General features: G+C 36.2%; 3 protein-coding genes across 5 annotated transcripts in view; all 3 read right to left on the reverse strand.

Annotated features, from left to right (window-relative positions):
• Positions 1 to 12757, reverse strand: part of LOC120125126 (cleavage and polyadenylation specificity factor subunit 1-like) — a 42137-nt gene extending 29380 nt beyond the window's left edge. For all 3 annotated transcript variants that reach the window (XM_039143617.1, XM_039143618.1, XM_039143616.1), the window contains exons 1-11: positions 12298 to 12757; positions 11689 to 11835; positions 11372 to 11525; positions 10521 to 10656; positions 10060 to 10205; positions 9350 to 9445; positions 9147 to 9199; positions 5631 to 5762; positions 4921 to 4972; positions 4691 to 4810; positions 4277 to 4411 (exon numbers count right to left, since the gene is read on the reverse strand). In XM_039143617.1, the coding sequence (XP_038999548.1) occupies positions 4277 to 4411; positions 4691 to 4810; positions 4921 to 4972; positions 5631 to 5762; positions 9147 to 9199; positions 9350 to 9445; positions 10060 to 10205; positions 10521 to 10656; positions 11372 to 11525; positions 11689 to 11835; positions 12298 to 12620 (1494 nt within the window). In that variant the 5' untranslated portion in view covers positions 12621 to 12757. The remainder of the gene's footprint in view (positions 1 to 4276; positions 4412 to 4690; positions 4811 to 4920; positions 4973 to 5630; positions 5763 to 9146; positions 9200 to 9349; positions 9446 to 10059; positions 10206 to 10520; positions 10657 to 11371; positions 11526 to 11688; positions 11836 to 12297) is intronic.
• A 661-nt stretch (positions 12758 to 13418) lies between these two features.
• Positions 13419 to 25233, reverse strand: LOC120124791 (peptidyl-prolyl cis-trans isomerase FKBP53-like). Its single transcript, XM_039143367.1, has 12 exons — positions 25229 to 25233; positions 18400 to 18468; positions 18069 to 18142; positions 17559 to 17800; positions 17253 to 17398; positions 16213 to 16540; positions 15928 to 16077; positions 14442 to 14715; positions 14099 to 14186; positions 13955 to 13996; positions 13813 to 13861; positions 13419 to 13731 (listed from the first exon to the last, which is right to left on the reverse strand). The coding sequence occupies exons 2-12, from the start codon at positions 18410 to 18412 to the stop codon at positions 13650 to 13652; spliced, it is 1488 nt and encodes a 495-aa protein (XP_038999298.1). The 5' UTR covers positions 18413 to 18468; positions 25229 to 25233; the 3' UTR covers positions 13419 to 13649.
• On the reverse strand, positions 22385 to 24877 carry LOC120124792 (hypersensitive-induced response protein 4-like). The gene is made up of 5 exons (XM_039143368.1): positions 24529 to 24877; positions 24183 to 24303; positions 23975 to 24066; positions 23185 to 23281; positions 22385 to 22934 (listed from the first exon to the last, which is right to left on the reverse strand). Exons 1-5 carry the CDS (start codon positions 24721 to 24723, stop codon positions 22561 to 22563), a joined length of 879 nt encoding a protein of 292 aa, XP_038999299.1. The 5' UTR covers positions 24724 to 24877; the 3' UTR covers positions 22385 to 22560.
• Positions 25234 to 25503: the final 270 nt, after the last annotated feature.

Below are 25503 nucleotides of genomic sequence, written 5' to 3' on the forward strand. Positions count from 1 at the left end.
AGAGATGAACACACTGAGTTCTTCAAAAAAAACTCTCTTTTTCTTCCTCCACTGAAGGCCCATAAACATTAATGAGGACACTTCTGAATTGATGCAGCCTGAATTTCCCTACAACAGCAATGAATCTTCTGTTAATGCAGTGATTTTCCATCTCAAACACATTGTCATCCCAACAACATAATAAGCCCCCTGAAGAACCAATAGCTGGAGATTCAATAACACTCTGAAGATTATTCAGTCCATTCCTTCTCAGAAAAGACCTTTGAACCTTCTCTACTTTAGTTTCTTGTAACCAAAGAAAAGAAGGATATGAGCTAGAGACCAATCTCTGGACTGCTTTATGTTTTTCTCTTTTCCCCAAGCCCCTAACATTCCATGAAATTATTGCTAATTTGTCTTTCATTAAAATTTCTTGAGAACCTGACTTCCCCACTATGGCAACTCAACTGGCCAAATTCAAGCCCTGTTCTAATTTAATTATTTTGTCCAGAAAAGCTTCCTTCCCCTTAGTAAAAGAGACCCCCAAAATCTGACTCACTTGCCATGTGGCTACTGCTTCATCTAAAAGCTCTGAAAATTCTGTAGAAGAGGCTGTAGAAATATTGACATGTTCTAGAGCTTCTCTTACCAATGATCTTCTTGCCCTTCTTTTGCAGAATCCTGATTTGGAATTAATCAAATGATTGTCCGTAACACAACCCTCTGGCTCTCCATCGAGACTACTAATCCCAGCTTTCTCTACTAAATTTGTCTCCTCTCTGCCTGGAGAATTAAGCTCTGCTGCTGTAGAAATCTTTTGTATTGGCGTGCAGACCTGATCACAAACTTTGTTTTGAACTGGAACAACCTATGTACCATTAGTTTCCTTATGAATCTCCCCATGCCAATGTTTTCTCTCCCTCCTATAAACTTTGCTGTAACTGGCCATTCTCCTTCTCTGTAGAGGCTCACTTTTTGTGGATAACGAGCTTCTATGCAACACCATCGCTTTATTTCTTAACTGACTCTTCAAACAATTCGAGTTAGGAACTATCAGCGAAAAATTAGGATCAGGAACCTCAATATCTACACTGGCAGACGAAGCTGAAATGCAACTGGTCCCTTTATTCTTGTTTTTAACACTACTAGCCTCTATAAATCCCCTGTTTTTAACCAGTTTACCAAACTTGTTAATTGTATATCCTGGCCCAGAAGGAAAAACTTTGAAGCCTCCGATCCAGTCAGCTCATTGTCAACAGATAGGGCCTCTGGCCCATTAGCCGAAATATTTGAATTTCTGATGCCCAAACCTGCAAACTCACCTACTATGGTATTCCCACCATTCTGAACACCTGACAACCCTCTTTTAATGCCTTTCCCATGTTTAGAAAGTCTTGGAAAGTGAATTTCCCCATCAGACTGTGCTGTGCCGAAAGAGACACCATCATCATTCCACAAGTCAACCTTCTGTCTGAACATCTCTGCTGATTTGACTGAACTTACCTCATATTCTGACTTCTCCCTGACTCTACCTTCCTCAGACCCCAACTCGCCATACTGTTTCCCCTCTGCACCGATCACCGGAAAAAATTTGAAAAAAGGATTTGCATCTTCCCAGCCCTCTCCAACTTTGATCTTAATCCGATACGATCTGCCATAGGATCCAAAATTAGTGAATTCTGGAACATCGAAAGGACTTGCAACTCGCAAAAGAATCCTCACAGACGAGAGATCCTCCCTGTTCTTAGTGGACTCATGGATTTCTACCATACTTCCCCATCTTCCAGCAGCTCGTTCCAAGAAGGATTCATCCCAACATAACAGAGGAACCCCACTTAACTCAAGCTGACAATAAGCCATTGGAACACCTTCATTCAGTAAAGGTGCTAATCTATCAAAACAAAAGTTTATTACATCTCTCTTCTTTGTCCATGCCTCCATCATTTCTTCGAGAGATTTGAAAATGATAACACAGGAATTACGGGCATAACCCCAACCAACAATCTGAACTTCGTAACCATTAGTAATGAAGAACTCCTGAACTGACTTAATATCTAAAGAGAGCTTAAAAATCCCTGTTAAGGATCTTTTGACCCAGTTCCGATTCTCAGAGGGAATATGCATTTCCATAACATTCTTCAATGCTTTCTCCCTTTGATTCCCAACAGAATGTGTCTCCCTATACCCCAAAGTATTGTTCCTCATATCCTCAGTCAGTAAAGCCTTTTTGTACGATCTGTCATCCCTAACACTCCTACTGGAAAAATCAGCCTCTTTCAACTTTGAAGGACCTGCTGTAATCGAAACTGGACCCAACTGAACTGGACTATTCTTGGCCACATTCCTTGGACGAACTTCATTGTATTTTGCAACACCAACTGAAATCCTTCTCCCATCTATCAGTGAATCATTTAACATATCAATTGCTCTCCTCAAACCAGATTCCCTCTCAAACTGAACAAAAGCGAAAGTGGAAAATCTATATTTTGGGTTTTTAGTTTCTTTCGGGATGAAAACTCTCTCCACAGTTCCCTGAGACGAAAAAATATCTCTAAGCTCACGCCGAGAAACTCTCCTACTTAGATTATCGACAAAAGCCTTCCAAACCTCGCCTGAACCTATTTTCCCTTTCAACTTTTCTCTCTCTCTCTCTACTTTTCTCTCTCCCATGTTTTGCTAGTTCCTCTTTTGTGATGGCTTAATTTGGAAAGGCAGTGGGGATGGTATGTTTACAGTCAATTCTTGTGTTAAGAAATGTGTTTCTGGTTCCGAAGAGGTTCAATTCTGGATGAAGGTTGTTTGGACAGGATTACTACCACCTCGAGTTGAAACTTTATTGTGGCAAATTGTGCAGCATAAGCTTGTTGTTAAAACTGAATTGGCAAAAAGAGGAGTTCAAGGAATTGATGATGTTTTATGCCCTCTTTGTAAAAAGGTCAATGAGTCTTCCTCGCATTTATTCTTTTCCTGTTCGGTTGTGTGGCCATTATGGAATAAATTTTTACAATTGTGGAGTGTTAGTTCTGTTCTTCATGAAGATGCTAAAACTTCTCTCAGGCTGGGAAGAGTTGAAGCCAAATTCTGCTATATGGTCATTCATTCCTGGGGTTGTTATTTGGACCGTTTGGAAAACCATAAATTTAATTGTTTTTGAAGGGGGGAAGTTGGACCAGATTGAATTATTCTTTTTAGCAAGAGTCAGGCTTGCATCTTGGTTCCTAGCTAAGTATAAGGATATCTCTATTCCTAAAGACTCGTTGATTTCGTACCCTTCAATAGGGGATTCCCATTCGTCCTACAAGTACCTGAAGTCTTCTAATTTTCCCTGGTGTCCTTCTCCTATAGGTTTCTTTAAACTGAATGTGGATGCTGCCACTAGTAGTGATTGGAAGAAAAGTGGGTTGGGAGGCATTTTAAGGGATCATCTTGGTGCAATATTAGTAACTTTTCAGGAGTCAGAGGGCCCGGGTCCTCCAACTTTGAAGGAACTTAAAGCTATTCAAAGGGGACTTGTTTTCGTCTCATCTATCCAAGGGAGGGAAAAAATTCGTTTGATTGTTGAGAGTGACAGCAGGGTAGCTGTGGACTGGATTATTAAAGTTGATTCTTGTCCAGCTGTGTATGCTTATATTGTTAAAGATATAGTTGTTAAACTTAGGTTTTGTGGGGGATTTGTTAGATGGGTTACAAGGACAGTTAACATGGAGGCTGATGCCTTAGCAAAAGCTGGTATAAGCTGAATTTTATGTATTTTGTTTTCGAGTGATTATTTGTAAGGGTTATTGGGTTTTCTTCCTCTAGACTGTAATTCCTACTTTATTCAATAAAGTTATAAAGCACTCTTTTCCATCTTCAGCTGATTAAGGAGTTTACACATTAACTCCATTAATCAAGAATGTGGATTTTAATGAGGCCTTCAAATCTTATAAAAAAAATGTTATAATCTAAGAAAATAAATTGAAGGTGAGGGAAAGAATAAAAGAGGTAATGCAAGAGAAATCGAATTATTGAATTAGGAGATTATAATAGTTAAAATAAACTGAGTTGCTGACTTCTAGTAGAACTTTTCTACTAAAGATAAAATTTTATATAGAGAGAGATTACAAAGACTCCGAAGACTTATACTTTCTTATCATAAAAGACGCCTAAACAAATGAGACTTCTACACAACTGATTCTGAGAGTTGCTAATCCCAGAAGAGTTTAATTTCCAACGCCGTATTTTTAGAATTTCTTCTTAAGATGAAGCTTAAAAGCAATCAAAAAAGCCCTATTAATATTTTAAAGAGGTACACCACCTGTGCCGATTCACTATTATTTGGAGCTGAACCGTACAAGGAAAGCTCTTCACTGCCAATTGTATCTTGCAAAGCATCAGAAGATGACCTCCGCAAGCGCTTTGCTAGATGGACATCACCTTCGATATCTCCAACCTAGAAGAACAGAAAACCAGAAGAAAATATTTATAGCATTCCAACAACAAAAGAATTAGCAAAGAACAAATTTAGAATGAAGCATGAAAATTGTCAACATGATGCTATAATATTCGCAGAATATGAGATAACAGCCCTTCAGTGTAGGATTATCAACCAAAGGTGCCTAGAAAGCCAAGCAGGAATAGAAGATTTTGAAATAGCATGGGCTTGTTGAACAATTCAAAAAACAACAATACTTTAAAATAATTACTGAATGGAAGCTGATAACAAATACACCTCTTCCTTCAAGCCAGATGGCAAGGTTGATGCTCCTGATCCACTACTGAATTGAACAAGCAAACTATCTCCCAATCGACTACCCAGAAAGAACAATGAATTTCCAATAGTTGTAATGCCCTAAAAGAATGGAAGCAAAATTCCCAACATAACTAGTCAATACAGTATAAATATTGAAAGAATACATATATACCTGCATTAGCATGAAGATTTTTAACAGATTAACTAACCGATGCAAGTACTGAAGCCTTAGACTTGGAGAGGTCAAGTCTCTGCACAACCCTTCAGAAGAGAAAAGAAAGAATTAAGAAACAAGATGTGTAGAAACTCTAATTTCCCATAAAACAACATTCAACATTACTCTGGATGGAGTAAAGCATTTCTCTTCCAACATTTTGTTTTCTGTTTTAACTTCCAAACTAGGGACTGAAGCACTCTTCAATAAGTCATATGTTCTCTTAGCTTAATCTGCCAATTACTTAAAAGAGAAAAATGACAATACTTAATGAACAAAAGTAATTTTAATTTGTTCTAGTTTTATGAACAACGATTTTAAATAGGAAAACCATTTTCCTTAACAAAATAGAAACAAGTTAATAAAACTTAAGAAAGCAATTGTATCAGATATCTGATACGACAAGGGTGTGCTTTCAGCATAACTCCTGTCAGCAATCTAGACCTTCTGAGTGATAAGACCTCATTACTGCCACTTATATGCATATTTTATTTCCTATTTTGGTCATAATATTATAACATTTTCACTATCAGTCACCTCGTTAAACTATTCCCCCACAAGCACCACGACAGATATTGTTATGCAATATCATGACTATCTGCCGATTAAATTATTTATTCCATAAAGACAAAAACAAAAAAGAATTAAGTTATTAAAGGAAACTACCATACAAGTGAAAAATGACAACAAAATGAAAATACTTACCTCCCATCATAAACAAGGGTAAGCAGTAGTAGTTCTCCAGTCTTTGTTGACAGCAGAGCTACATCATTTAGTAACCAAGTTGCATTAGCAGCATCCAGTTCTACATTGAAACTTGATCTTGGAAGCTCTTGACTAAAATAATATACAGAACACAATCAGTGTTAAAGGCCAAAAAGAGGAGCTAAGGTGAAACAAAAGCAAAGACAATTACGTTAGATGCTTAAAACATTTAACATTTATGTCAAATGCCACTTTAACAAAATAGACCACTGAGAAAAAAAAGCGAGATGTTAATCAATTAATGCCATGATCAGCTATTATTGCCAAAACCAACAGGAAACTACTAAAACAAATAAATGAGTCCAACAACTCATTAAGATTGATCAGATAAACATAAATACAGTGATCACCATGCTCACACAGGAATGAGAAGGTCCTAAGGTACTAATTTGATATACCAGCATATGCAATCCACCATCTTTCTCAAAAAAATAATTGATACTGACAACTTGGACATGCTATCATCCTATGACACAAGCATTGCTCAACACACACTCTACCACTTGCCCCATTGTTGTAAAGCCCATTGACGGTTGCAGCTGTTGAGGTGACATGTCAATAAAGATGTCACGAGAATTCAAGATTAAATTCCAAGAATTCTTGGATAATGGTATTTATTTCAGATAAGACTTATAGGAACTTATCGGTGCTTTAAGCCCTTGATTAAGAATTTTTTTTTTTACAAATTAGTAGCAAGGGTTCTAGAGAGAGAAGCTCCCACTTCTCTCTAGAAGGTTAGGTGTTTTTAGGGATCCCATTAGTTCTCAAGTGTGCGTTCCGCCGTCCGCCAACGCTATTCATCGTTGAACGCCGTCCGCCGCCACACTCCGACCATCTTTCGCCTCCGTTTTTCTCAGGGAAGTTCATCTCGTCACTGTGATTCTACTTTCAAACTTAGTTTTGCGAAAAAAATCCTTCAAACGCGCAGATCTACCGTTGAAGGTCGTTTCTTCATTTTTGCCGGGGACTTTTGGAGACCGTTCTCTCGACACCGCCAGCACCAAGAGGTACACCATTCGACGATCGGCCGATCTAGAAAGCCCGGTCACCATTCGCCCAGCGCGTAGAGTTCACGCACCGTCACAAAGTACAGTCTCTTCTTCATGTGCCGGCGCGTGAGGGCGCGTGGACAACCATTTCCAGCGCCGATTTTATAGCTGCTGTCTCTGGAGGATTCCGACCATACCCTGCCGGAAGTTATACAAAATCCCACTTTTTAGTTCCAGGAGGTTTAACTTCGTTAGTCCGGCAGTACTAAAAGGTTAGGTCTGAATCTGTTTTCTAGTCTTTGATTTTAAGTTGATTTGTGAAATATGAGCGATCATTTCAAAGGGTTTTAGGCTGGAAATAAAAATAATTACGGGAGGAACGGCAGTGGTGTCTGGAGGAAGGATAACAGTTCATGGGGGGAAGGAAAAATACATACCAACAAAAAAGGGAATTAGGGCTGGATGTTATACGCTATTTGTTGAAAATATTCTTGAGAATCTTCATTGGAAAAAGCTTAGCTCTCTTTTTTGCATCCATGGAAAGGTGATTGATGCTTTCATCCCTTCTAAAAAATCTATACGGGGGATTCGTTTTGGTTTATCAGATTTGTTACATTTGAAGAAGCCAAGAAAGCAATTGTTAGGATAGATGGCTCTTTCATTTTTGGACGCAAGATTGGAGTTTCGATGGCAAAATATAAGCCCAGACAGTTATTCTCCAGAAGAACTAATACATTCTTTCAGCGAAAGGATAGGGAGGTAGCTGACAAGAATAGTTACCTATCCTCGATAGAAGGGGTGGTTGATGAAGATAAATTACGAGTACTGGAAAATTGCCTTGTGTGTTGGTGTAGAAATTGTCTCCATCTCGAGCCTTGCAAGACAAACGCATGAAAAAGGCCTTAAGGGTTTTTCGTTGATGAGAGCTACATGAAATGTTGTCCTAATGTGTTTTGAAACCTCGATGTTACTCAATAGAATGAAGGTAGAGAATTCGGAGTCTCTGGCAGTGTGGTTCGACAAGTTTGAATCATGGTTAAAAACTTGATAGTAGAGAGTCAGCGTATATGGTTAGTTTGTGAAAGTATTCCTTTTCATGCTTGGCGCTGGGGTACCTTTACAAACATTGCATCAAAGTGGGGCGAAATTATTGCAATAGATGAAAAATTCCAATATCCATCGTCCTTTTATCGTGTAAAAATCCAAATCTTCACAAATATCATCTCTAGAATTGATGAGGTAGTACGATTGAAGGTTGAAGGTCAATCGTTTAACGTCCTGGTTCGCAAGATCAATCCGAGTTTCAAGCCTATTCATTGGGTTCCCGAGGAAGACGAAGAAGACACGATTACCCCTGACAACGACGAATCCAAAAATCCAATGTCGATCATGGCTGCATTAGCCATCTCTAATACTCAAATTGAAGCTCCTCCCACTGGTTGATGTTCCCCTGAGGCTACACTGGGTTCCTCTCCACTTGGATTGATGGAAAACTTGTCAAATCAAATGGGGAAAGAAGTTGTACCTGGCGGTGGAACCAATGGTGGTGAGATGGGTTTAGCTTCAAGGCCATGTTCAGTTTTGGAGTCTTCCTTACCTTGTGCCCTCGATCAATCAGATCAAAACGTTGGTGAGTCTCATGCCCTGAAAGACGGTCTCAGTAGTGGGGCAATAGGTGATTCTAACCATTTGCAGGGAGAGGGTCTTCGGAAGGGATCAAAATACTAAAAGAAAAAAAACCTCGCGAATCTAAAAGTAGCAAGCAAAAGGCTGAAGTGGATTAATTGTCTCGGACAAATATTGGGTTTTAGTCTGTTTGCGGTTTTGGAAGGAGTTTTAATTGATTGGAGTGTGTCGCTTCTCCAAGATATAGATGGTTCGTTGTTAGGAGTCGGTTGTGTTTTTATCATATTAATGGATTTATGTACTGCTTTCGAATATTTTTGGTTTTTAGTGACGTGAGGCTTGGGATAGGTGTGAGTGGGTAACAGATAGGGTTGACCTTGTAATATTTGGATGTTTAAGGGGGATTTAGAGATTTTCTGGTTTAGATGTGGTGTATGTATCTTATTGGGGTGTTATTTCATACAAGGTGTAATGATTTTATTATTTAATAAATCATGAGGTACTCTTTTCCTCCTTCTAATTTTCGTTGACATACGTTTTAGTATGTTCATGATTATGAAGGGGGTTTTTAACGAGGCCTCCAATTATTATCAAAAAAAAAAGAAATATTTTTTTGGGAAAATGCCTAAATTAGAACGGAGGTCCCAATTCTCTGAGATTTTAATTTCAGAAACAACTAGATTATAAACAATAATACAAATACCAGTCAAAAGCAAATTATGCAAGAACAATGTCAAACTGTAGGTGCAAGTATATCATGGGACCAGGTTAATAAACATTTGTGTCTGTGTGTGTTTGAGAGAGAGGGAGAGAGACAGACAGAGAGAGAGAGAGTCATGACCTGTCATCAAAAGAAACAGCATAACTGTTCAAAGCAAGTGCACATGAAGTTGACTGCAGAAACAGAATTGCAAGTTATAGGATTATTAAGGATAAACTAGAAAAAAGTATATAATGGGGATCACTAAATCAAAACTTTAGCAAAAATTAATCTCATAAAGAAGTAGTAGACCAGTTCAAGTGTCTGGACAAGGAGAGGTCTACCTGACTATGATAATGAATTGTATTTGCACTAATCACAAGAACACCTCCAATTGGTGATGGAACAGCAAGTAGCTTATAAGCATCATGAGGAAGTTTCTGAAAATAAAGAAATACCGATATTCATAAGAATGGGGTTGGAAAGGACTGTGCACAACCCTCCAGCTAATTTACAAAATACAATTGTTCAGAATTCTACTTTTAGTTTAAACCTCAATTTTTCTATTAAAGATTAGAAAAGAGGAGTTGACATAATGCTATTACAGTATCCATTGGTAAATTTTAATAGAAGTTTGCTTGGTTGAAGTGGAGATTTTCATTTTTCAAGGAATTATGCATCAAATAACCATTTCTCAAATAAAAGCCATGGAATAGGTAACTGCTCAAAAGCACAAACTTCATCTTTGATATATATCCAGAAGCTTCGAAGGGGAGGAAAGAAGAAATTGGTTTATCTTAGCCAAATCTAACTTATAGCGTAGGGTGTGTTGATCCAACTCTTCTTAAAGTAATTGTATATGACACTTGTATCCAAAACAAGTATATTGGGATATGATCTCCAAGGATCATCCAAATACATGAAAAAACTTAGAAAAACCTGAACATGTCAGATACATACCCATATCCAACAGTCTGACCCGAGTCTGAGTAAAAAATATATCAAAGCATTGCTATAGTTGTAAAACATGAATAATAATGTTAAGAAAACATACAGCTGATGACCATATGAGAGGATGCTGCTTCAACGTTGTGCTGATACTAAGTGCAGAAATCATACAAGTATGGTGTTTCCAAGAGACCCTTCCAGCCCAAGTAAGCTCCCGTTCATGAAGGACAACCATCACTGGCTCAATATAACCTAGATATATCATAAAATATAAGTAAAGATCAAGGGAACATAAAGTAGTTCACTGAGACATTATTAATAATAAAATGAAGCCTAGTAGGTTTTCCAACTAATCCAATTTCAAGAAGCCAACATAAGAGTGACAATTTAAATACCCAAGAGTCGTTCAGTTTAACTATAATGCAACAAGGTGAAGAAAGTCCATTTAACCAGTTGGCAAATTCGAGACTGCTAACTGATTTTCCAGAAATGAAAACCAGATATAGGTACACTAACTTATAACAGTGCAAGTACTTTAAAGAAAATCTTAAAAATCTCAAACTTTACCATGCACAAATACAAAATCTTTGATGTGTTTCATGTCCAAATCTCGTAAATTGATAATGTAAGATGATTCAACACGAGCAGAAACCGCAGCTCCAGATCCAAAAGCATCATCATCGCCAACAAATCCAGAACCAGCCTGACAAAGAAAGATTTGATGCCAAGATATGAAGAAAAGAAAATTACAGAGGCCTTCTTAAAGAAGGCTTATAACCTTTTAACTACAGGGATTCGGCAATTTCTTGTGAATCTTTTAACAAGAACAATTAGTTGATCCTTATTCCCATATGTAATGGGGTAAGGGGGAGGTAAGATAGTAGGCTGCCCCCAACGCCAGGTTGAGAGCAGCTTCCGTAGGAGACCTCCGAATTATGAAATGCCCTCCGTGGGACTCGATCCCACGACCCCAAGGTTAAGAGCCTTGTGCTCTATCAACTGAGTTGGATGGTCATTTCAATCTTTTAACAAGAACCTTTTTGTTAAAAGAAATGAAATACTAGATCATTTTCCAGACCAGCCAACAATAAATGTTATTCTTTTATTTTTGTTTTCATATTATGCGAATTATTTTAAGTATCACAATGGGAAGTATTACTCATCCACAGAAATAGGAATTTAAATGTGCACAACTTCCAGAATATAAGGTTTGCAGGAATTACTATTCTCAAGCAGCTGCCAAACAAACGGCAGAACTTTTTATGTCTAACTTAAAAATAAACAAAACCTAGAAAATGTGAAAATGACAGAGATCCATAATGTACTACTCCCTCAACAAGAAAAGGTTTTTCATATCACCATTAGATGTAGAGAACGTAAAGTATGAAATAGTCAAAAGTTCAGGAAGCAAAAGAGACCTGAGCAGCTTTGAGTATTATCATCTGCAAACCATATACAAGAACACCGCTACACCTGCCTTGAGGATCAGCCTTGACCAAAGGGCCTCTTGCAAATGATTCTCTTCCCCTTTTCAAATGAAGCCATTCCGGTCCCTCAAAACAGTGCATTGAGCTGCAAAAGAAATCATCATCAATGAGTAAGTATTAGCTTGCAAAATCAGGAACAGTTCATATATTGTATAAATAGTTCTGAGATAAGAATCAAAACTAGAAGTATGACAAAGAGTCCAGAAATCAGAAAGGTATGAACAGAATTATTCATGATATATCCTTACGTTGTTCGAAGGCCATGAATTGAATCATCAAACTCCAGGACCGAAATTTTGGCATCAAGAAAGGCTAAGATAATTGAATCTCTTCGTCTAGATCCATCACCACCTCCTATAGATAGAACCGCCATAGATTCAACATTACCGTGCAATCTGCAGCAGAATTTTTAACCCCAAAAAAAAACCCAAGGAGAACTACAGCAAGTCAGCAACCTTGATACATTTTGATTGTCGCTTTTGTACTTGGTACAAACAACAAAAAAGTAAAACCATGTTGATTTAAAATGAACGCTATATGAGCAACGAACAAAAATATAAACATAACAGTTGCTTATATAAGTAAAATCAAGCTTTTTTACTCTCCACGAAGGCCATTTTTTCCGAACTAATTTGCCTTTACATCCTAATGCCTGGTTCTAGTTTCGGAAGGCAAGAGAAATGGAAGCATAAATAAGATCGAAGAACAAGCTAAGGAATGCACTACTTATCCAATCCATTGTCAATACTCACTGAACAAACGAACATATAAATTCCAGAAACTCAGAACTACAGACACAAAGTAAAGGCCGAAAACATACACATATTACAAGAGGTTTTATGGATATGGAGGCAAACCTATAACTGCAAACGAGCTCGAGAGAAACGGCGGAGACCCCATCCATAATTCCACCGCGCTTGACATCCGTGGAAGTTCTGGCTTCTCTGCTGCCCTCTTCTTGAACCCTGATTACATACAATTCGAGAACATTAGCGGCAGAGACGATGAGGTTAGGAACGGGACCAATGCCGAGCTTTGAGGGCCAGTCCGATTCAAGATCATCGGTCTGGTTGAGACGAATTTGGGGCGTCAAATCCGCACGGCAGTTAGTGACGAAGCCGGAGGCGCAGTTCTCGATTCCAGTGGGCCAGTGCATCATCTTATAGGCCGCGTAGCTCATTGTCGGAGCAGAGGGTTAGGGTTTGGCGGTTTGAGAGAAGAGAGATGGAGATTTTAAAATGTAAATGAAGCTCTAGTCTACGACTCCTAAGGTGGGGTTTTGCCGTTCAGGCAGTGAGTCTAACGAGGAAGTGAGGAGTCAAAGGCCCAAGTCTTAAACCCCTTTTTATTCATTTGGATAGGGATCTGGGTTCCGATATTATTATAGATGTCCAAATTTCATCTAAAATCCGAACGTCATGCTAATAATTTTTTCTTTACATAAATATGAGGTGTATACAAGACAGCATATCATTAAAAAATTTGAATCATTTGACCATGAATGTTTAATCAACCTACTACCGTTGTTGGTGTTCGAATCCGTGATTTCTAAAAACAACAACGATTCCTTTAACTACTGAAATAAATTGATTCGTGCTCGTTTAATTTAAGGTTATATATTTTAATACATATATATATTTATAAAAAAATTATTTAATAATATCATTTTGGATTGAGTATTAATTATGATTATTATTATAACATTTAGTAGGATATATATTTGAATTGTTTATGGTCCTACGTGTTATAATAAATAGAGATTTTTAAAATCTCCGAGGGGTTTCATGATTTTAGTTAGGAGCTTACACTCCTAGCATTTGTGAGTTCAAGAATAACGCATTGTTCCATAATGCACAAATAAAATTTGCGATTACAATAGCAACAATCTCAATAATTTTTTTCTGATGAAAGGAAGAGAAGATCGAATCAGACTTGTAATCAATTACTTGTTTTTAGTTCTTTCAAAACAAACATAAAATTGGCATAAACGGACACGACGAGCTTAAGCCATTCCTTTAATTGGCAAAGGAAAAATAATGTCCCATTCCATACAAAAACCTGATGTATTCATCAGCCACAAATCACCACTTACTGCAAAAACTCAAATATTGAAGATTGCAACACAGTCAAAATATTGTTTCTTTTTTTGTTCATTGATGATCACTCGAGCAGTTAAAAACATTTTCATAGCTTAGCAAGGTCACGCGAATCACCGAACACCGACCAACTCTAGATCAAACTCAAGCCATGCATTTGGAGGTATCTTGCCGCCGGCACCCGTGGAACCATAACTGCATTTGAACACGATCATGATCGCCGGTTACAAGAAAGTGTTCCCAACATTAATAACAAATTTACATAAGCATACATACCCCATTGCAGGTGGAATTATGAGTTTTCTTTTATCACCAATGCGCATGCCTGTTGCCAATGTACATTCCCGATATATATAAATGCTTTGGAAGTGAATCAACACAAGAACTAAATAAATTGTTAAGTCAGATTAAATATTACCTTCAACACCAACATCCCATCCTTTAATGACTTCTCCTACACCTATAAAACAAACACAGTATTAAAAAATAAATAAACTAATCAAAAGTTTCGTTCCAATAAAAGCCAGGTTTTGGTATTTCATAAGTCTTAATTCCTTGGTACCTATGCGAAATTTAAAGGGGGGCCTTCCCACATTGGAATCGAAAATTTTGCCATTCTTTTGCAGCTTCCCGATATAATGGACACTCACCTGAACCGAAAAGGCAGACTTGGGTAAGAGTCCAACTCAATCCTAATAACATGCATGCAAAATATAGACATAATCTTTGTTGTCAAATTCAGTCCATTCTCTTTTCAGACAATCTTCCATCCATTCCATTAGTTCAGCAAATATCCAAAATTTGATAAAAGAAATCATGATCGCAGAAATCGAAGAAAGCACTAATGTTATTTCTATTAAGAGGGGAAAATAGATCAACTGAAAACTTAATGGAGAAAGAATAACCTGCTTCCCACGGGATGCTCTTTTACCATCTGGTTTGCCCATTGCTAACTCTTGGACAACCAAACCATTTGGAAATGTTCTCACTTGGGATGACTTGCTAGCAGTTGGTTTTTCCCCAGACTCCAAAGTGGAAGTACCCTTATCTCCACTTTGTGTAACTGGTGCATTTGCATCCACCTGATTCTCTTGGGTGGTTTTCTTTTTGTTCTTTTTCTTCTTCTTTTTCTCATAAAGGTTCTCGCAAGGGGTGTTGTCCACGTCAGAACCAACGACCCTGGCAGGTATATACAGTAACATTTTTTAGTTACCAAAACATTAATTTAGCTAAGGGCAACATCTAGAGTTGGCCTTAAATACTAATAAATAATTCATTCATTTCAGACTTCTGAGAGAGAGAAATAGGGAGAAGAGAAAACCCCGGCACCCAACATCATTTCCAAGTTTCCACCACTACAAGACTTTAGATATGCCCATAAAGAAGTAGCATTGAAAATTAAACATGCCCTTGCTTATGTGAAGTTAGATCAATAGATTAAGGAGATGAAAGTAACTTCATATATACCATTTTATCTAAAGGTTTTAACTTAAGACCTCACCTAATCAGTATACTTGTTTATCTTGCGTGTATATTTATGAACTATTATATTTGAGACAATTTTTTTTTTGATAGGAAAGAAAGGCCTCGTTAAAACCCCCCTTCTTAACTAAGGACCTTGTAGAAAGGTCATTAATCATAGGAAGGAGGGAAAGAGTGCCTTGGAACTTTTATTAATAATGAAAGTTACATAATAGTAAAAAATAACACTAAATTGCTTGACATAAGACTGAAACACACCTCCCATCATAAAAACCTACACCCAAAATTAAAAAAAAAAAAAAAAAAAAAAAAAAAAAAAACCTTACAATCACCCAATCCCTTCTTTAGCTAAGATATCTGCCTCTCCATTACACATCCTAGGAATAAACCTAACTGAATGAACCTTGTCACTAATAAGCCTTGAAATCTGAAAAACAATAGGCGATAATAAAATAGGAGCCAGAACCGGTGAATGAATCCATTCCACTGCAGACGAGCAATCACTTTCGACGATCGACCTAGCTACTGCAGCCCACCTAGAAGACAGAAAAATATCCAAGCCTCTTTTAATAGCTTTTAATTCTGCCAGAGGGGGGATTGCTTGACCAATACTCTCGGAGAAAGTCAAAAGAGTGCAACCGTTCCAATCTCTTAATAAACCTCCATATGCAAATACAAAGACAGGCATTGTCTATATACAGTCTCTTCTAACTATAGCATTTTATCTAAAGGTTTTGACTTTTAAACTTAAGACATCACCTAATCAGTATACTTGTTTAACATGCATATAAATTATGACCTATTTTATTGGAGGTGATTTGAAGGGAATATATCATAAACCATTACAACCTTGTGCATATACAAAGATAGGCACCACCCAAAAATACACAAAACTGTAAGAGTACTCACCTATCACTATGGGGATGATCTTGTTTGTTTCCAACAGGCATAACCTGCTCTGGATCCTGGCTCTCTTCCTTCACGGGCTGATCTTCATCATCTGGCAAACCATTGATGGTATCGGTACCCTTTCCCTTTTGCTTCTTTTTCTTCTTTTTCCTAAAAAATTTTGCAAAACAATCTCAAAGTCAATGGATTGAAAATATCTTAACAAGTTAGGCTGCCAGCAAAATGAAAGTAATACAACCAACTGTAAAATCATGTTCAGGAAACTGTTAAGTTGAAGCGTCTCACCCTTCTTGCTGACTGTCTTCATCAATGCTTTTGACTTTTCTTTTCTTTTCACTAAGGTCCTTTCCTTTCCTCTTGTCTTCTTCAGTAGTTAAAGTTTCTGGTTTAGGCTGTTGAATAGCATCTTCGCTTTTGTGTGAAGCAGAAACTGGAAAGCCATCTTCATCTTCAGTTTCCAAATCTGTCTCAACAGCACCTCTCTTGGCAATAAGTTGACGCTGCAAGTTCTTTTGTTCCTCCGAGCCAGTCAATTTATTCTTTTTCTTGGATCGTTTAGATTCCCCATTTCCACATATAGGCTTTTCATCATCCATGATCTCCTCAATTACAACTAAAGTTAATCCAAACAAGAACAGTAAGCAAAAAGCCTGTCAAGTACCAGTAAAAATGCAACAAAAACCCTGTAAATGGAATAATAAGCTTCTAAAAACTATAAGGCAATTTTAAAAAATGAGCAGTGATCAACAAAGTGAAATAAAAAAAAATTATTGATAAAAAATACTTTGGAAATGTGCTCAAAACATACATATTTCACCAAAAATCTAAACTCTCAATACTGAATAATCCTTTTTTAAAAAATAATAATAAGACAGCTAAGCCAATTATATTTACTAAATTCTCTTCACGTCGGTCACACAGTTCTTAAAATTTAAATCTTCTTTCGTTCACACTGAAGTTCTCTGATACTTCTCATTTACATTTCCATCTTGGGCCTTTTTTTAGACACTATATAGACAGGTTCTAAATAAAAGAAAGTTTATTCATCTGCCAAACTTCTGCAGTGACATAAATATTAACCAAAATTTCAATTTGTTCAAAACAGAAAGATTCCTGAAGCAATAGGTCACAAGTTTGGCGACAAGACTAATACTTTTCATGCCATGTTAGTAATACATCACCTCCAAGTTTAGCCTGCATAAAATTATTAAAATTTCAAAATCGTTTTCAAAGGCCACAGATTGGTACACATGACATAATAGGAAAAGGAACACGTATGATCCAAGTTAATGAACTCCAGTAAAACTATCCAAAATGTCAAATACCTCCACTATTTGGGACAGGTGAATGTGAGTAGAACTCATAGTCACCACCATCATCTATTAAGTTTTCACCATACTCATCATCGGAATCATAATCAGAGGACTCATCTTCAGACTGGATATCAGCAATATCTTCCCCATAAGAATCACTTCATGATATAGTAAAGGAATGAATTAATCGCATTATTTGAACCATATTATAAGTTCTAAATAATTCAACCATGTACTCGGTTTTTTCATCATACAAATAAAAAAATGGAATGCAAAAGCTCTTGTCGGTCTAATCAGTGAAACTGAATAAAAGGATACGACTCATATTCATCTCCAAGGTGACCTCCATCATCATCAGCAACAAAGTAACCAGAAACGTGAATGCTCCGAGAGCCAATTACGGAGAAAGCAACCAACTCATCATCTTCATCAAACTTAAGATCTAAGGAGCAAGTCTCAGTTCGATTTGGTAACAAGGAACACAAGATGATCGGATTGTTGTGTCCGACAGAACACTGAAGTACAGCCCTCTCTTTAGATGATCCAAGGCCTAAAGTTGCCTGTGTTATTACATAATATAGATTAACAACGGAATATACATGGAAACAAGAAAACGAAAACAAGGAACCCAAAAATTATTTGGACTAGCAATGCAGAGAACCAACAACCAATCCCCAATTATTAACCAATAGACGCTATGTAATTGTTTCAACTATTCAACTCCATAAAAAACAATGCAATCTATTAATGAGAAGGGTCAAAACCTGAAAAAATAACTACTGAACTCCATAAAAACGCTCTGGGTGTTTTTTTTCCAGGAGAATATACCTGAGTAATGTGAAGCTTTCCCCGAATATTGTCAGAATGATAAGGGTGTGGTTTTCCAGGTTTGACTTCAATTCCTGGTTTAAAAAAGCATATAATAACATATAGAGAATTTGAAGCTTAAACAGATACAAGTAATCCCTCGTTTGGTTACTGGAAAATGGAAGTGGATAATGAAACTATGGTTTAATTTCAAAAGCTTGATCCATACCCATTATCATAATTCAATTTCTGAAATCATTCCTCTACATTTTACCATAACCAACGGACGGAAAAAAGAAAAATAGTAATAACTAAAAGCGTGAAACTGAAAAGGTTTTGGACAATAACTAACCCCAGAAACCCATTTCTTCCGGCAGGAGAAAATATTGGAAACCAAAGCCAAAAGCAGCTGCTTCTATGACTGACCCTTGGGGTTTTCGCTATGCGATTCTATTAAACCCTAATGCCGTTTAGGGCTTGAAGGATTACATACATGTACAGGTAGTCATACGGTAAACGAATACAACCTGATAAGAAGAGGTGACACGTGGTTACGGAAGTCGATTTATACCGTGGATCGTCCTTCGCTCAAAGGCTCTGATGAGTTTTTGAACCGTCTGATCAGATTGATTATCGATTCCACCCCATTAACATTTTTTTCGTGTTTCTCACATCACATCACCCTAATATTTTGCGGTAATTCTACCTAAATATCATAAAATATATATATAAATACTGAAATAGTATTATTTGATTAATATTTATCGAAATATCTCTTTCATACAATATAACACAAAGACGCGTTTTGTAGGATGCGTTTTACAAAACAAGCTTTTACATTTTATTTAAAAAATAATTTTTAAAAAAACTACTCCTAAATATATGATTAAAACATATAGTAATATTCAATTAAAAAATTAAACATAAAAAATATAAAATTAAACATTAAAACATAATATAAAACCATTTAACATAATATAAAAACACAAAAACTAAATAACATTATACAGAAATATAAAAACATAATATTCAATTAAAAATCACAACATTAAACATAAAAACTAAATATAAAAAATATAGAATTTAATTAAAAACATAATATAAAAACTAACGATGTCTTCTTCGTAAATACATTTCACATGATTATGATTGTCTATTTCGAGCAGAATTTCTTTGTATAGATTGCTCTTCCTCTTCAATCTCATCACCTTCATCAATATCAACTTTATCTTGTTAGATTAGAGTCGATGTCGAAGATAGACCTTCTTAGAATAACGAAGTGGAGGTGTATGATAAGCATTTTTACCGTTTGTTGAGAACTGCGCAAATTGTGAAAAGAATTACATCGAAGATTGAGCTGCATAAGGTGGTGGTGCTGGTAAATGAGCAACACCCATTAGATACGATGCATGTGAAGAAACGTCAGGTTTATTCATATGCGTATAATATATTTCCGGGGCCTTCAAATGTAAACCAGAGGGCTCGAAATATAATCCTGCGAGCTCGACACGTAAATCGGCTGACTTGGGATGTAATTTGGGCTCAAAATCAATTCGGATGGTGGATGTTGTGGTGTTTTTTGTGGCATTGTTAAATACTGTTCAAAAGTGTTTGCTTTTCGTCTACGAGTCGGGGAATGATGATATTGTGTCGGTGAACATTTTTCTCGATGACAATGAATAGACCAACCTCGTGCGTCATCAGAGAGTATGAACGACTTCTTGTTTTCGTTGAACAATGAAATATATTCAGATAAAACCATGAAATTAATTTTTGAAATATAATAACGAACGGGAAGGTGTTCATATCGATGCTCCCACATCGCTATCCACTCGCTATGTTTCTCCCTCCAATCAACACCATGCTTGTCGTGTATGTCAAGTTTATACATATCGTCGAGATTCATGGGTGCCTCCAGAATAAACTGTGTGAAACCATATTGGTGAAGCACATGATCAATCGGATGTAACTCGACATCGACATAATATATAAGAGGCACAACCACAAGCCATACGTTCAACGAACCCATCAAATTAGGTGAGATGTAAGCCCTCGTTTTTCATTCATATAGAGCATCCATTGGAACTAGAAAAAATATATTTATTACTAAAATTTAAATGAGATTATAATTATAACAATAACAAAATAAAAAAATTAATAATTACAAACATACCTTGGAACCTGATTTTTCTCGATTGATAACCTGATATCTTGTAATTCATCAGGGATATCACAATGATTTTTTATTGATAACCTCCTATTTAATATAAAAAATATTTTAATTAATTGTATAGTAAGAAATTATTTATAAATTAATTACGTGTTAAAATTACCTTAGAATGAAAGGGCAAACAAATGACATTGTTATGATCTAAAAAATGCATGTGATATCACGTCCAAGATTAGAGAAGAAAGAGACGACCGCTAATATTAATTTTGGTATATCTAGCTACTCGACAAATTTCTCTAAAGATATGTGCTAAAACTGTCGATTCACAACTGAACGTGTCCTCTTCTTCAAAAGTAACGAGGTGACACAACCACATAACACGAACTTGATTGCGAGATTTCTCGAGTATCAACATCCCTTATACGAGTCGTAAAATATGTGTATGAGCAAATGATTTTGTCTCTCATCAAAACAATTTTCGTCCAACTCTCGAAAACTGTCTTGAAGCCATGTCAACGAGATTCGACCACCGTTGAACGAATTCAGAAACTTTATTAGATACTATATGCACAAATCATGCCAATTTTCCACCACCACACCAGTAAGAACACATCCATCTACCGAAAGTTCCAACTGCATTGAAACATCCTCTAGAGTAATGATGTACTCCCCACATGAAAGATGGAATGTGTGTGTCTCTGGTCTCCACCTCTCGATTAGTACAGAAATGAGGGTGGGTTGAAGTTTACAGCATCCAATTATTTGCTATATGCACCCAAATCCAACATAAGTTGAATAACTCCAAATACGAGCCGATGTGGGTATCTTAGTGTTATGAATTAAGGCTTCCAATATATAATCATTTTCCTAATTGATAAAAGTTAATATATTAAAATTTAAAATATTTAATAAAATATTAAAAAATTAAATAAACATAATTAAATATTTTTAACATAAAGCAAAATGAGATGAAATATGATTTTTATCCAATCGCAACATGTCTTCCATTTTTTAATTGCAACATTTTAAAAAATTGTAACTAAAATTAAGTAAAAATTTTAATACATTTATTAAAAGAATAAAAAAAATACTTAATACTTGAACTTTAAACATAACCTTTTGAACCTAGCATAACGAAATTAGAGAAAAGAGAAAGTAGATGATATGATTTTTGTTTTATATGATTTGAAAGATCAGATGGGGATTTATATAGAGGGGATGGGGAGGGGGAAAGACGGGAACGAGGGCGGGAAAAAATCTAGCAAAGACACTTTTTGTAGGAAGCGTATTTACCAAGTCAACGTAAAGTGCAATCTCCATGATGCGCTTCCCAAGTGGCTGGCAAGATGAGCATAAGACATGCCTTATAAAAAAAGTCTTTTTTAGGGGGTATCCACAAGTAGACAAATCGCTTACTAAAAAATGTGTTTTATTGACACGCTGTACGAAAGAGTGACATTCCAATAAATATTGGTTAAAAATGTTATTTCGATAATTATATATATATATATATATATTTCAGTAAAAAAACCATATTTTGTTTAAATCAGTTTCGACAATTGTTTTTGAATTAATGAATTTGTGGGTGTAATCAAACGATAAGTAAATGCAAACCTTTGGTTTTCTACTAAAACCATCACATTTTCAATTTTGAAAAAAAAATAATCTACAATTTATGAATTAAAATTAAGAAGTCAAACAAAAAGTTATTTATGACAATATCTGAAAATAAGGAAAATAATTAGAACAATTAATTATATCAAGATAATAGTTTCTTTTATTTAATCATTTATATCCTATTAATTGATCAATTAATTTTGATTATGATATAAGCCTATTATATGCACAATCCTCCTAAAATATTAAGATTCAAATTCCTAAGCTTGCTCGAGAGATTTGATATCTCATTTTATAGACTAATGGATTATCAATTTAGAATAAAGATTTTTATAAAACTGTAAAACATTATAACTTTTTTATATATAAATAAAAAGGAAACACAAAAAACTAGTACATTCTTGTAGCATTATTTGCAGGGATCCAATGATCATATGAATTTGACAGATTCTAATTAGATCCGATCTAATAAAAATAGATTTTTAAAAATTAGTATTCAACGACGTGCATGCTTTTGGTTTAGACTATAACAAGTTAAATCAAATGGTGGTAAAAGCAAAAAGTAAGGCAATCTCATCTCATCAAGCTGCTGAATCTTTTACAACCCTATATACCAAATCTTATTATAGTCTCACCATCAAGTATCACAACTGCATAAGAACTCTTATCACAAAGACCTACCTATATGATCAATCTTCTCCATTTCAAAACAACCATTACGAATACTTACTCGGCGATATTTACTCCAGCACTAGATGCCTCCATCAGCCCGTTCCGTATCTGCTCAGTGATATCTCTGACATGACCAGGTCCGTGTGGAATAAAAACAGTAGTGTTCTTGGAGGAGTTTCCGAGGTCCTTGATTGTATCAAAGTAATGTGTGATCATGATAAGATCCATCACTTCCTTGGCGGAGGTGCCTTCCACCTTGTCAGAGAAATTCAAGATGTTCTCTCTCATGCCATCCGTGATTGCCTGCCGCTGCCTGGCAACACCCAGGCCGCCCAGGTACTTGGATTCGGCTTCAGCTTCCGCTCTTTTAACTTGGAGCACCTTCTCGGCTTCCCCTTTGTAAACACTAGCGAGCTGAAGTCTTTGAGCTGTGAAACAAAACCATTGTGAAGTTATTTATTTCTTCAACTGATGAATGGATCTCAAGTTTGCATGGTCATCAAATTACTTCGCGTCATTTAAGTTCATAGAGAAGATGGACATGATTCTCCGAGCAATCGGACTCTAGGTAGTAATTTCCCATCTTTAACAAAATTTCATACGATTGTACCAAAATGAAAAGTACTAAAAGAGATAAATTGATGAAATAAGAACATATTTACTTGTACATGAAATTACCTGCATTTATCTCATTCATTGCCTTGCGCACAGCAGCATCCGGAATAATGTCAACCATCAGAATATGCTCAATGCTATATCCATATTCTCCCATCACCTGATACATGATTTCAGATTCTATATACGACATGAAAAGCCTCATAAAAGGTAGAGAGGAAGCACACAGATGATGGAGAAAGGGTCACTGAAATTCAGATGGATCATTACCCACTCTAGTGCAATTAGATACAAAACATTCATAACTCATCATGTAGTATTAAAAAAAAAATCCTATTTTACTATAGCAAAATGGTTGTTGTTCCCTATACATTCATATTCCAGGAAAATGCAAGCCAAAGAACAAGACCACAAAACAACCCTAATCTCTGCTCTCTATTATGAAGCAGAGTACGTATAGTGCTTCATTTACCATAAACTCTCCGACACTTGAATATTGGTCTTCTATGGTTTTGCAGCTCAACACTTGTCTCCTACATACACTTATACATATATATACATATGTATTTATGCACAGGGATGGTCTGAGGGAGGAGGGGGTGGGGGCAGGCAACCCCTAAAAATTTCAAATTCCTATATATTTTAGATATTTTCTTTGTATTTTCGGATGAAAATCTGTTTTCGACCCCTAAAATTTTATAAGTTCCCTCCATAAGAATTATATAAATTGCCCCGCCTAACTTAAAATCCCGTGTCTCTCCTGTTTATGCATGCCTTATGCACTTAATTTAAGCACACTAGAGTATTTTAGTGCAAGAGAGTACATGGTAGAAAATGAATGCACTATGGTTACCTTCTCAAGTTCCTCAAGAACAGCTTTAGCAACCTCGCCCTTTTGTTCAAAGAGCTCATCCAAATTCATTCTTGGAACTACAGCTCGAACCACTGGCACAGACAGGAAAAGACAAAAAAGGCAGATCGGTATGCATAAACAAAATAAATGGGGTTTCGGTAACATAATAAACAGGCTGATAAACATAAAGAAAGCCAAAGAAAACGACCATCAAACACATAAGCTTGGATCTGTTCCTTGGGATTTTGAAGCTCATAAAATGCATCATCAGCATGTTGCTTCATCACTCGGTACTGAATGGAACAAACCAATTGAACAAACACGTTGTCCTACAAAATGTAACATTATCAATCATTGAGCTTTTGCTAGTAGAACAAAAAAATCAATATACACATCCTTGAGTTATATAACAAAATCCTGTTCAATAACCAATAACGTTGAAATTGTCACCGATATCGGGCGATTTCGTGACAATTTCAGACCAACAAAACAAACAGAAAAATGGATAGGAACTTAATCAAACATATAAGCGTTAGGGGTGAAAAATAAATAACCTTGGTTTTGGTTTCGATGCGGACATCGAGGGAAGAGATTCTGGTAGAAAGGACGGCGGCGAGGCACTGTCCGGCGAAGGGGTTAAATAAGTGGAGGCCAGGCTCCGCCAACTTCTCGAAACGACCCCACCTCTCCACTACACCGATACTGGCCTGATCAACGCACGCACATAATCCGCAACACGTATTCCCCATTCCCCCACCCCTGGATCGATCAAATACGGATTGGAAAAAAGGAAAAATGGAGAGGAAGGCGGTGGAATTGTTTGCTTCTTGTGTGAAGTTGAAAAGTCGGAAAGCTTAATTATGGGCTACGGAAAGGAGATCGAGTGTGGACGGACTACGGGGTTTCTTCTTTTTTCCAATGACTTGTAAGCTTTAAAATTTATCATTTATTTTTTTTCACTCACACTATTAAAAAAATGAAAATAATCTCAGTGATAGAAAATATATTATAATATATATAAATTTAATTAATTTTTTTTGAATTTACTAAAATGACAAATAAATTCGCAACGCGATCTCAAAATCGCAACGCGAACTCCAATTTCGTAACCCAGTTTTCAATTTCGCAACACAAAAGTCAAATTCGCAACGCGATAGTCAAATTCGCAACGCGAAAGACAAATGTTTTTACGCGAAATGCAATATTAATTTCGCAACACAAATGTAAACAATATTATCGTAAATCATCTCTAACCTAAAACCCTAAATCACAACTCAGTCTCATCTCCATCTCTCACTCTCTAAGGCGACATCTGTCCCCATCTCCGACAAAATCCGTCTATCTCCATCTCTCAGAGCAACCCTCACAACCATTCACGGTCAGAAATGGAAAATCAACCACCGAGGGTTAGTTTTTTTAATCTCTTATTTTTATTTTGAAATTTTTGTATTATTATTAGATTTTTCTTATATTGATGATAAATTTACTGGTAATTTCAATATATATAGATTAACCATTTCACTGAGATT

This window comes from Hibiscus syriacus, unplaced genomic scaffold, assembly GCF_006381635.1.
Source record: "Hibiscus syriacus cultivar Baekdansim isolate YM2019G1 unplaced genomic scaffold, ASM638163v2 tig00110429_pilon, whole genome shotgun sequence".
Taxonomy (NCBI): Eukaryota; Viridiplantae; Streptophyta; class Magnoliopsida; order Malvales; family Malvaceae; genus Hibiscus; species Hibiscus syriacus.